Source organism: Spermophilus citellus (assembly GCF_964194105.1).
Source record: "Spermophilus citellus genome assembly, chromosome: 5".
In the NCBI taxonomy this organism is placed as follows: Eukaryota; Metazoa; Chordata; class Mammalia; order Rodentia; family Sciuridae; genus Spermophilus; species Spermophilus citellus.
Window position 1 is genome coordinate 53,078,496 of NC_138186.1, and position 12,686 is coordinate 53,091,181.

The 12,686-nt window shown below is 55.3% G+C and overlaps 1 protein-coding gene across 2 annotated transcripts in view; it reads right to left on the reverse strand.

Moving 5' to 3' along the window:
- CPNE5 (copine 5) overlaps positions 1–12,074 on the reverse strand; it is an 88,405-nt gene extending 76,331 nt beyond the window's left edge. For both annotated transcript variants that reach the window (XM_081295425.1, XM_081295424.1), the window contains exon 1: positions 11,942–12,074. In XM_081295425.1, the coding sequence (XP_081151551.1) occupies positions 11,942–12,036 (95 nt within the window). In that variant the 5' untranslated portion in view covers positions 12,037–12,074. The remainder of the gene's footprint in view (positions 1–11,941) is intronic.
- Between the last annotated feature and the right edge of the window lie 612 nt (positions 12,075–12,686).

The window sequence follows — 12,686 nt, forward strand, 5'->3', positions numbered from 1 at the left end:
TTCCCTTGCCTCAGCCTCCTGAGCATCTGGGATTACAGGCCTGCACCGCTGTGTGCTGCTGTCTTTGAATTCTACAACGAAATTCTATAACTACCTAAGACCCTAGAGTGCTCAAGCTGGAAAGGACCTCCAAAGTCACCTTTCTCAACTCTTTCACAAATCAGGAACGTGAGCTAGGCATGGTGGCACACACCTGGGATCCCAGAGACTCAGAAGGCTGAGGCTTTGCCAGCTTTGACAACTCAGTGAGTCCCTAAGCAATTTAGTGAGACCCTGTCTCAAAAAAATAAAAAAAGCTGGGAATGTAGCTCAGTGGTAAAGTGCCCCTGGGTTTAATCCCCAGTGCAAAAAAAAAAAAAAAAATTCAAGAATGTGAGCCTAGCCAGGTGTGGTGGCGCACGTCTGTAATCCCAGCAGCATGGGAGGCTGAGACAGGAGGATGGTGAGTTCAAAGCCAGTGTTAGCAAGAATAAGTGAGACCCTGTCTCTAAATAGGGCTGGGGATGTGGCTCCGTGGTCGAGTGTCCCCTGAGTTCAATCCCTGGTACAAAAAAAAAAATAAAAAAATGCGAGTCTTAGAGAGGAAGCAACAGACTCCTCCAAGATCTGCGTCTCCTCCACGGTTGGGTGTGGAACGCAGGTTGCGTCGTGTCCTGCTAGTGAGCAAGAGTGATGAGACGCTGCAGAGCGGGCTGGGCGGCGAGAGGTGTGGAGTTTTACCTCCAAAGACAAATAGGGGCTTGTCTTGGTCCTGCCCACTTCTCAGCTGGGCCAGAGGCTCACAGCTAGACTAAGAAACCGTCCAGTCACCTGGCGCCCTGTCCAGTGACTCAGGACTCTCAGTGGTCCTGGGACCTGGGTCACCCCAGTGACCAGCACCTGGGATGACGCACACCCTCCCCTGCACTCTGCAGGATCATTCCTCTCCTCCTTGCAGTCCGCCCCACCCACCCTGGCCGTGTGGCCCTGCCTTGCTGGACTCTGACCCACAGTCACTCCTCAGCTCTCCCTCGGCCCTCCCTGACGGGTGCCACCCCTGGACTCCCAGGCCCTTCACAGTGCTCGGCACACCCTGGGCTGTGGGTTCACAGGGGTCTGTCTCCTGCCTTACTTGGGCTCCTCTAGAGCAGGTCCCCTCTCTGCCACAGGCTGGCCTAGCACCAGCACAGGAGTGGCCAGGAACACTGGAAGGAAGACCCCGGAATGGCCCAGGGGGTGAGGTCCCCTCCTGGACAGTGCAGGGCCGTGCTCAAGGACGGCTCCTTTGACTGTGCCCAGGCTGTGGCGCGTAACGGCTAAGTGCCTAGACTCGGCAGCAGACAGGCCGGGTCACACCCCAGCTCTGGATAGGTGACTTGTCCCCTTTGTGCCTTGGCTTCCCCATCTGCAATATGGGGTGGGCACAGGTCAGGGCTGTGTGGAGGCTAGCCATGAGCAGCGCCTGGGGCCTAGCAGGACTTGCAGGTCATCATCGGCCTGGTGCTAAGCAGCATGCAGGCTTCTGGTGGATGCTCACGCTCACTTGGTGACAAGTGTGACACAAGCCACCCTGCTGGTCCAGAGAAGCCCAATCCCAACTCCCACTCCCAGCACTCACCTGAGGTGTGTGCTGAACCTGACCCACTGTCTGAGAGCAGCACCCAGTCTCAGGTCCTTGGCCTCCATCCCATCCTCATCTCTCCTGGAGGCCCCTCTGCCCTCCCCAGGGTCTCTGCACCCTACAGCCTCTGCCCCTTTGCCCCCCCCACTTGCCCCCACCCACCCGTCACCCCAATTGCCTGTCCTCTCAGGAACAGGGCCTCGAGACTGGGGCTTCACCCGCAGTCAAGGGGCTTCACTCTTCCTGGGGTTCACCTCTGCCCCCAGATTCTTGGGCCCCATTCCCACAGTCTGGTTTTGCAGATCTGGAACAGTGGGTGGAGGTCCTGTTTAAAAAGGTGCCCCTGTCAGCTGGCCCTGGTGCTTGATGTTAGCAACCCAAATGCCACATGTTGAGACACTGTGTCTTAGGGCCTCTGCTAAGTCAAGGACCACAACACACAGCCCAGCAGCTCTGGAGGACCCTCAAGATAAAGATCATTGGTCAGTGACCCTCACCTGATCCGCTCAGAGACAGGCAGTGACTTGCTCACCAACACACATCCAGAAAGAGCCCGGGGGAGGAGGGGAAAGCAGGCCTCTGCCCCAGGTATGGCCTGAGCCCCAGTCACGAGGGCACAGACGACACCAGACCACAAGTGCTTTTTCTCTGCTTTCTGTTTTTGGAGAGCTCAAAGAGGATTTTTTTTTCCAACAGGCAATATGTATTTTTTCCCCAAAAGCACATAAAACCCTTCAGCCGTCCACTCAGCAGCCGGGAGTTTGGCTTCTTTTGTTCCCTGAATCGAGGCCGGGAAAGCAGAGCCTCCCCTTGCTCCACATTCACCCCCAAGGAACCATTCCCAACTCCGAGGCAGTGGGAGACGGCCCTCCGCCAGGCTTGAGGTCCAAGTCCCTGAGGCCCAGCACAGGGAGAAAGCACTGGAAAGGCGAAGCCAGAGCCCTGGAGAGGCTTGGGAGTGCTGGCTGCTCCAGATGGAGGGGAGACACATTGCCCTTAACCTGGGCCATCACCCGTCCGGTCATCCCCAAGCAAAGCTGGGTGGACGCACGGAGCCAAGACTGAGCTGCAGGACTGAAAGCAGCACATCGAGGCTACAGTCTCGGCTTTGCCTGGACCAGGGCATTAATGGGGGTCCTGGAGCCCCTGAAGCTGTAGGCATGAGGCACATTGGCACACCCACAGACACATCTTGGGGGGAGTTTTCAGCAGATTCCCAAAGTGATTCAAGAGATTGCAAAGGTCAAAAAAAAACAACCCACAGCAACCCGCCCTAAATACCCCCCAACTCTGGGGAAGGGTCATAGACTTGGAGCCTCATGGTGGGGTTGACTCCAGTTCTGCCCCTCTCGAGTTGTATACCTCAAGCCAGTCCTTAACCTCTCTGCACTTCAGCATTCCCATCTGCAAAGAAAGGGTCATCATGATCCTGGCCTCCTGGGGTTTTCTGAGATCAACAGTCTTCTCCTAGCATACAGTAAGTGCTCAGTGAAGGCCTATGGAAGAGAAATGCGGCAGCTAGGGAAGTCCCATGATTCCCCCCTTGGTGCTCCCTAGTGCCCAGCTGGGGCAGGAACTGAGCCTCCTGTGCCCTTGCCCACCACTGCCCACCGGGAGGCACGGCCTTTCTTTCGGATAGCAGACTGGGGACAGGTCAGGCAGAAACAGGAATTATGACACACTCTACAGAGACCCCCAGGCCTGAGGGGCCCACCAGCATTACTCAACTTCTCTATGGAGCAACTTAACGGCAAACGGGGTGGACAGAGGACCAGTGAATCCCACACACCGTTGGTGCCAAGTCCTCGGTGACCCCCTGTTTCCCCTACAAATCAATGCCAGGAAGCAGGTGCCACTCCTGTTCCCCAGGCAGGACAGATCTGAACTCTGAAGCTCGAGCCTCTTGGAGATGCCCCAGGAGACACGCATGGCCAAAAACCTGGGGGCAGCAGCGCTCCTGGCCTCTTGGCCCTGTGTCCTGCCCCCCATCAGGAGCTGCTGCCCAGGGCCCCTGCTCCCCAACAGGCAGGAGTAATCCCAGGGGCCAGGAAGGGGGCCCCCGTCTCCCCGCACGGCCTGAGCCCCTTCCAGATCCTCCAGGTGGCTCCTCACCCACTTGCATGGTGGCCAAGCCACCTGCCAAGTGGGGGAGGGCAGTTCCCACGGCCCGGGCCAAGGGAGCCCCCTTTCTGGGGTTATTTGCTTTTCATTAACTACCGCAGTGATCGTCCCTCCCAGGCTGGGGCCCAGGCTCTCCCAGGGAAGAGCGCCCTCCGGCCCCAGAGGCGCCCAAGTTGGAATCACCACTTGGGCGGGAACTGCCACCCTGGACAAGCTGCTCCGCCCCCGTGAGCTCCTCCGTCCAGGGGGCCTTGGGGAGTGAACGGACGCGAGTGGCTCAAAACAGAAATGCAGGAAGCTCCTCTCCCCTCTGCCCCTTCACAGCCTCCGGTCCCACTCTTCAAGTCTTGTGACCCCCACCGCCCCCCCCATCCCCCGAGCTGCCTAGTGACATGCCACTCCCCTCCTCACCCGTCCATTCTCTTCATAGCAACCAGAGCAGTTTCTTTAAAGGCTAATCAGAACCCCTAATGCTGTTGGAATAATAAATGAAATGCCTGATAAATGAAAGGTCATGATCTGCATCCCCTGTTCCTTTCCGACCTCATTCTCCTCTGTCCCCCACTGCTCACACTGTTCCAGTCACAATAGGCTCCCTGTAATTTTGCAAGCATATTAAGGTTTTTTCTGCCCCAGGGCCTTTGCACTTGATGTTCTCCCTACCCAAATCACCTTTTCTCTAGATCTTCCCTTTGGTTCTAAGCTCAAATGGCACCTGTCTGTCCTGTCTAAAGCATCACCAACAGCAATGAACTTAGGAACCCTTCCCCATCAAACATTATTTAATTATTAAGATTTTTTCCCTTTATGGTACCAGGGATTGAAGCCAGGGGTGCTTTACCACTGGGCTAAATCCCCAGCCTTTCTCACTTTTTATTTTGAGACAAGATCTCATTAAATTGCCAAGGTTGGCCTCAAACTCGCAATCCTCCTGTCTCAGCCTCCCCACTTGCTGGGATTACAGGTGTGCACCACCATGCCTGGCTGCTTAATAAGAAATGTGTATTTACGTTCCACCTCCGTGTGAGTTCTGTGGGGGGGAAAGAGTCTGTCTTCTTGTTCATGACTACATTCCCAGCACTTGGAACTGTGTCTGGTACTGAAGGACGCTGGATGGCAGACGCAGATTGGCATCCATCATCAGGTGAACCAGCGAGTCTGCAGTGTGCAGTTACTGATCCCTGCTGCCACTAGGAAGCTTATTTGGCATTGTCTAGTTTATGTGAAACTCCACAAACTTAATCTCTTTGTATCTTTGCAAGGATCCTAGAGGGTGTGGGCAGGACCAGGATTCTCTGCCATTTTGCAGAGACTGAGGTGGGAGGAAAATGACCTAACCGAGGTCTCAGAGAAGGGATGCCGGGAACTGCAGGGTCCTTCAGTACCCAAAGGCATGACGCCTTCAGGGTGCTGGGCTGGGCCAGCAGAGGGGATGGCAGGGAGAGAGGCGCCTGAGGTGATCCGCAGCACACAGCCTGCTGGTCTTGCCTGAATAGAAAGGAAGAGGGTTTCAGCCCAACTACCCTTGAAGAATCAGTGCTGTCACCTGAGGCCAACTTCGGAAACTGAGGAGCCAGTCCCCCAGGACGCCAGTCCCAGGCTCCTGTTAGCTCCAGGGAGCTCAGGCAGCCTGCGGAGCCATTTGGAAAGCCTCTCTGTGCTGGAAGCCAAGGCTGCCCATCCAGCAAGCACTCCCTACCTGCTCCTGCTAACAGAAATGACACTGGTTCACAGCTGATGGAGACGGTGGTAGCCAGGGAAGGCAGACCCTTGTCTTCAGTCTAGGGTAGTCATGGACTCTGCTTTGGGCACTGAAATAGAAAGCCTAATAAGAGATTTTGGGAGGAACTGCGCTTTTCAGATAAAAACAACTTTTCAGAGAAACCTTCAGCACCATGTCTTGCTTCCTATCTCTGGATATGACTGCAATGCCTAGCGCAGGGGCAGTCATTGTGTAAAAGTGAGGCCCACTATTCGGTCGATAGCACAGCAGAATGATAGTTGACTCCTCCGTGGCCAAGTGACAAACCAGCCCTCAGATACCTTACCTCTGAAATCATTGTCATCTACGAAAAACAAATATATCTCAGGTCCAAACCTATCAGTCAGATTGCGTTATCCACAGCGAAAGCTTCTCTAATTGAACCCGACTCCTTTCTGAGCTTTCCAGCTCATATCCCCGCTTCCTCCGACCATCCATTCCCACTGGTGGGTCCTGTCCATCAGTGACCTTTGACCTGAGCAGGGAGGGGAGACATGGCAAGCTACCATCACAGGTCTGGATGCCCCAGGGGCGGGCTCTGTCCTGTGGCTTTCTCTGGTCTCTGCTCCGTGAGGATTTCTAGGTTCTGGGTTTGCCTCACAGAGCCAGAGGCACCCCTGAGCAAGGAGGGCCTCTCCTATCTCCTATCCCTGGGGAGAAACTGCCTCCTCTTGATCACGCCTACATTGCTGGCACTCAGGCCCCTAATCCCCCAACCCCGGAAGCCCTCAGGGCTTTGAAATCTGAGAACTGGATTTGGATTCCCTTCTCCAAACCTTAACTTCTCTGAGCCTTGATTCCCTAATCGGCAAAAAGAGAACTGCAGCTGTCTCTCCTAGGACTGTTGTGAGGTTAAAAAGACACAGTAGCTGTGGTGGGCAATGAATGTGTCCCCCAAAATTCCTGCTCCCCATGAACATGACTGCATAATCCTCTCCTCTCCAGTGTGGGCAGGACTTGGGACAGTCGCTCAGGTGACTGGGTTATGACATAGGAAAGGTGATCTGATGCTTGCCCTGTGGCCGACTGCAGAGTCCCCCCTGGCTGGGAGGAAGTAAGCTGTCACATTGTACAACAGGTACTTGGTGCCAGGTGCCGTGAGGCATGCCGTGGTCCCAGAGACTCCAAAGCCTGAGGCAGGAGGACTGCAAGTTGGAGGCCAGCCTCAGTGACTCAGTTTGACCATATCTCAAAATAAAAAATAAAAAGGGCTATTAAAAAAAAGGGGCTAGGGATGAAACTCAATGGTAAAGCAACCTGGGTTCCATCCCCAGGACCCCCCCAAAAAGGTGGGGGTACTTGGCAGTATCTAAGGGCAGCCCCGAGAGTCGCTCTGGTCCAATAACCAGCAAGGGAACAGGACTTCAACCTCACAATTGCAAGGAGGTGAATTCTGCTAACTGGTGAGCTTGGAAAAGGACCCCATATCCTGGATGAGACCATAGCCATGCCGCAGCCTCCCATCAGCCATGAAGCCCAGAGCTGGACTGAACCCGCATTTGGGACCCACAGAACCCAGGAGGTAAGAAGTCCCTGTTGTTTTAAGCCACTGGGTTTATGGTCATTTGTTCTGCAGCAAATGAAAACTAATACAATGATCTTAGTTTGCACCATATGAAATGGCCACTTGAGACGGGCACAGGCAACTGCACACAGTTCAGCCCCATAAGGCCGTGCGGTGCCTCACTGGTAGTGAGCACTCCATAAGCTGCTGTCACTTTTCCCCGGGCCCCACCACACCAGAGCCTTGGCGTATTTAGTGGTTCAATGGACCTTTTTCTTCCAGCTGGCTTTGACAGCTGCTGCAATGTCCCCAGGCCCCCCATCCAATGCCCCCTCCCCTTGCCTGCCAGAAGAAAACACAGTAGGTTCCCGCTGATGCAGCCCCCAAGCTTGGCCGCCTCTTGGGCCCCAAGGCAGCCAAACTCCAACCTGCCAGACAGCAAATGTATCTCTGAGGCAGAGACAGCAGCTGCCTATCAGCTCATACCAGCGGTGGGGACAGAGCAGCTGTGTGAGAGACACCAGCTGAGCTGTGTGACCAGGCTGCCTCTGGCCTGCCCCCTCTTCCTTTCCCTGGGGCTCAGGAGCCCACCATGTGGCACTGGGCATTGCTTCTCTGGAAGGACCCAGTCCAGGTGCAAAAGTTTCCTGTTACATTAAAAAAATGCAAATTGGCCAGGCAGGGTGGCACATGCCTGTAATTCCAGCTACCCAGAAACTAAGGCAGGAGGATGGCAAGTTCAAGGCCATCCCGGGCAACTTAGTAAGACCCTGACTAAAAAAGAGGGACTGGGCGGGGGATACAGCTCAGCTGGTAGAGTGCTTGCCTCGAATGCACAAGGCCCTGGGTTCGATCCCCAGCACAACAACAATAAAAAAGAGGGGTTGGAGGCCAGGGCTGAAGCTCAGTGGTAGAATACCTGGGTTTAATGATCAATATGGGGGAGGGAGCAAATCATTCTTTTTTTGGGGGGCGTACCAGAGTTTGAACTTTGGGGCACTCGACCACTGAGCCACATCCCCAGCCCTATTTTGTATTTTTTTGTTTAGAGACAGGGTCTCCCTGAGTTGCTTAGTGTCTTGCTGCTGCTGAGGCTGGCTTTGAACTCATGACCCTCCTGCCTCAGCCTCCCAAGCCACTAGGATTACAGGTGTGTGCCACCACACCCTGGGCAAATCGTTCTTTTTAAATAACATATCAATATGCTGGTTCAGGATGCACAGAGACTTCAAAGATAATGCAGCCTTTGGGGAATGGACAAGGGACAGTAAGTTTCAATTGGGTCTGAGAGTGGCTGACAAAATCAGAAAAGGCCTCGGATCTATCAGGAGAAGTAAAAGCTTTGGGCTCAAGAAGGATCTTTAGAGTCACATTTCCCACAACGTCTGCTGATATCTAGTTCCATAACCCTCTGCCGAACCCACTCCCAAAACCACCTCTAAACATCTCTAGATCAATGTCCAGAATCCACGCAAGTCTTGGGACCCACCTATTGAGGTGTCAAATAGATGGACATAAATCACTATTCATGGATAAACCCTTGAGTCCCCACAACTGATATTTATGCTTCCTTTACTAAGGAGGCACAGGCAGGCTAAGTAGCTCACCCAGGACCACAGGAACAAAGCCAGGAGGAATCCAGATGCGTCCACATTCTTTTTTTTTTTTTTTTGTACTAGAGATTGAACCCAGAAGTACTTAACCACTGAGCCATCCCCAGCCCTTTTTATTTTTTATCTTGAGACAGGGTTTCACTAAGTTGCTCAGGATCTTGCTAAATTACTGAGGCTGGCCTCAAACTTGTGATCCTCCTACCTTAGTCTCCAGAGCCGCTAGGATTATAGGTGTGAACCACCACTCCCAGCCTGGACCCATATTTTTAATCACTGTGTCAAACAACCAAAGGTTTTCTAATCTTCAACCCAGAGTAAACCAAAGTTGAAAAAAAATCACTATTTGGGGGTGAATGAGAAGCTGAATCCAGGAGGTACTCTGCCTGAAGCAAAGGCCCAAACCAGTCTATCCCGCAGTGTCATCTGCCTTCTGCAAAGACTTGGCCTGCCTCACAGTGGTGGCTCCGTGCTAGGGCTCAGAATGAGTCTCCATACCAGGTAGCATTGCTTAGCTGGGGCGCCCTGGGACAGGCACTGCCAGTGCCTCCTCCTGGCACTGAACAGAAAGCTCCTGGGGCCAGGGTGGGGGTGGGCAGGAATTTATATGGAGCAGAGAGAAGGGAACACAGGAGATCCCTGGGCACCAGAGATGGCAACTCATACCATCCCTGAAACACCGTCTCTCCAGAAGCCCATTCTGAACCCCTGGAGTTCTCACCCACCAGCCCCTCTGCCTCCCATACTGCTCCCTGCCTACCAGCATGTGTCACCTAGATGCTCACACAGGGGTATCCCGTAGCCTCCTCTCCTGGGTCCCATTATGCTGAACACAGGGCGCAGAGAAGTGGGACCAGACCCTTTAACTGGTGGCCACAGAGTAAAGAATATGCTAGAGAAGTCCACCCATGCATCTCTCCCTCCCCCCACCCTCCTTTTCCTCTTCCTATGTCTGTCTGTCTTGTCTCTCTTCATTCTGGAACCTGGAGATTTGGTCCCTGGTAAAGCAAAGAGATGATCTACAATTTCAAAGTCCACCAAGATTGATTTTTTTTTTTTTTTTTGCCTATCCTCTGTTCCAAATGACTCCTCTCTCCTCCTCTCTCCTCGTCAAAATCCACGTCCCCACTCTCTTTTTGGAGAGCAGGGGTAGGGCCCAGGTCAGGCCCTCCTCAGGCTGACAGATCATGTCCCCTGAGAGGGAATGGACACTGGATGAACCCTAGAACCACAACCTGCAGGGACTCAGATGCATCTCCAGGTATTTCTTATGCAAGAGACTGGCATCCTCTGGACACCTCCACTTGCAGAGAGCAAGCAGGGGGGACCAAATGTCATCACCTTGAGTAATCTTTGTAGCTACTCACTGACACCGCGGTGCGCCATGCTGGGTGCATCTTGATCCTCCATTCCTGCCAGTTAATCCCACCAACAGTACTTGGGCTTACTATGTGCCAGGCACTGTCCTAAGCTTGAGCTGCCTTTGTGAGCAAGGTTTCTCTATGAACATACAGACGGGACAAATGGGGAAACGGAGGCTTGAAGTTTGTCCCTAGCAGGGAATCAGACATTCCATTACAAGATGTGACTCTGTGAGCACATTATCACCTGCCTCCTTTCCTCTCTGCTAGGGTGGCGGGTTTTAGGGGACTGATGCAGCCTGGGAATCCCTGCCTTCCAAAGCTCAGGATAAATCTGCACACTTGAGATGCCCACTACGTATGAGTGACCCTGGGCCAGGGCTGTATACCAGGGCCCAGGTAACACAGAAGGCAGTTATTTGAGCTGGGTGTCTCACGGGTGAGAGCACAAGGCCGGGCTCTTCAGAGTCGGGAACACCAATGAGGAGTGAAGTCTGTTCTAAGGCCCGGAGACAGGAAGGATCTCAAGAGGACTCTGAGACAGGGGCTGATTGAAGGCCGAGGGGTGCAGCAGGGGCAGGAGTCAGAGGGCCTGTTTATGGTTGAGGAGGTGAGACTGGAGCTCATGGGCCATTTGGAATCTCCCAGCACAGCAATGGCAAGAGGCAAATGGCCCTGGGAGATGATTCCGACAGCCCTGTGGCAGGCGGTGGGGGCATCTGGAAGCTATCACAGCAGCCCCCGGAGGGTCTGGCTGTGGGGGTGCTGCCGTTCTACCCCACCAGCCTTCACTCGCCCTCACCTTCTAGCCTTCAAGAGAAAGTCCCCCGAGCCCTTCCCTCTTTCAAGACCCAGACCAGTGTCTCTGGCTCTACCTACAATGCCCCAATCGATGTCTCAACTTTGTACTACAGGGCCGGGGAGGGGGGGTCACAGGGAGGGTGAGGGACACTCTGGCCAAAAAGTGACCTAGGAGAAGATGGGATGGGTGATTTGGCACAAGGGCTCCACATGCCATTGGTTACTGGGGGTGGGGATGCCTCACTGGAGGAACCTCAAGAAGGGCTGTGCCTGAGCCACAGTACCCCTCAGTCCCAGCAAGGCAGAGTCATCTAGGCCAATCACAAAAGGGCTGCGTCAGGGAAAAATCTCCCCTTCTCCACCTCTACCCTCTTACTGCCTGGGGCAGCCACCGCCACAACTATAAGAAGCCAGCTCTTAAGGAAGTTACCACAAATCCTGTGTGACATGACTTGAGGATTTGGAGGTGGCAGTCCACAAAAATACTCCTTTTCTCCTGCTCATTCTAAAATTTCACCAGCGTGTTCCAAGCCTTTGGCTTAAGGTTTCTGACCCAGGTTATTATTTTGTTTTGCTTTTTTTTTTTTTTTTAATTATGTCACTTCAAGTTGCTATGGATTATCCACACCTCAGTATAAATGAGTCAATCTGATCCTTTTTCCTGTTGTTGGAGGTGAAGGAAGGCTTTGGAATTCTAAGTTCTAGGACCGTGAGGAGGTGGGGAGAGAAGATAAGGATGCTGAGCAGCACCGGAGGAGAGGAGAGAAGAGGGCAAAGAATGGGGAAGGTTGGCATGCCTGCGAGGGATGGGGCAAGTCTCTCCCTTCTCCATTTATGGAGGTGTTGATCAGAGACAGCAAGCGGGGACCCTGCTGCATCTCCCCTCCCCTGCTCTGGTGCCTAGACCCCTGTTCCTGTCTCTTCCCGCAGTCCTCGAAGCAACAGCCTGGAGTGCAAACTTTCCCGGGCTATGACCCCAGCCGGGCTTCCCATTCTGCTGTCGCCACCCGCAGCTAGGCAGGGGCTCTTGACAGACTGTGGGATGGGGTGGGGTGGGGGGCGTCCTGGAGGCGAGGACACCCTGGGAAAGGGGCTCTAGTACATAAGAGGGTCCGAGCGGCAGGGGCCGCGGGGCTCTGGTCCAGGGGCGGGGCAGGGGGACCCGGCCAGCGGGCGGCTCACCTGCAGGACACGGTGATCTCCACCTTGGTGGCCGGGATGCTGCCCGCCAAGGAGTCGAACTCGCTCAGCGACGCCATGTCCTCAGGCTGCTCCATCACCCACCGCACCCCCACCCCAAATTAGTCAATTCCTGCGCGATTCACGCCTCCTCCGGAGCGACTGGAGCCCTGGGCTCTCCCCCAACTCCGGAGCCGGGGCTGGGCGGCCAGGGGCGGAGAGGAGCGCGAAGAGGGGGCGTGGGAAGTGAGAGAGGGAGGGGGCGGAGGGAGCGGGGGCCGCGCGGAGAAGAGGGGGCGCGGGTGACGCTGCGACGAGGCTGGGGGCCCAGCGGAGAGGGGCCAGGAGCCTGGGGAGCTGGGGCGCAGCGGGGAGAGACGGAGAGGGGCTCCGGGGAGAGGGCACCGGGAGGGACGCGCGGAGTCGTAGACAGGGGCGCGGGCAGTGGGGCGTGCGGCTGTGGGCGGGGGTAGAAGGGGTGCAGGAGCCCGGGAGAGGGTTGTGGGGGACCGAGGCGCGGGAGGGGGTGCGGGCGGCGGGGGTGGCAGGGCGCGGGCAGCGCGGAGCCCCGAGCGCCCGGACTGCGCTGCCTCTCCCTGGGTCTCGGCGCGGGCGGCGGCGGGGCTGGGACGCGGCGGTGAGCGCCACCGTCCTCGGCTGGGGCTCCGGCTCCGGGGCGCCCGGACTGCGGGAAAATCAAATCTGCCCGAAGCCGCCGCCTCCCGCCACCCAGGGCGGGCTGCGTGCC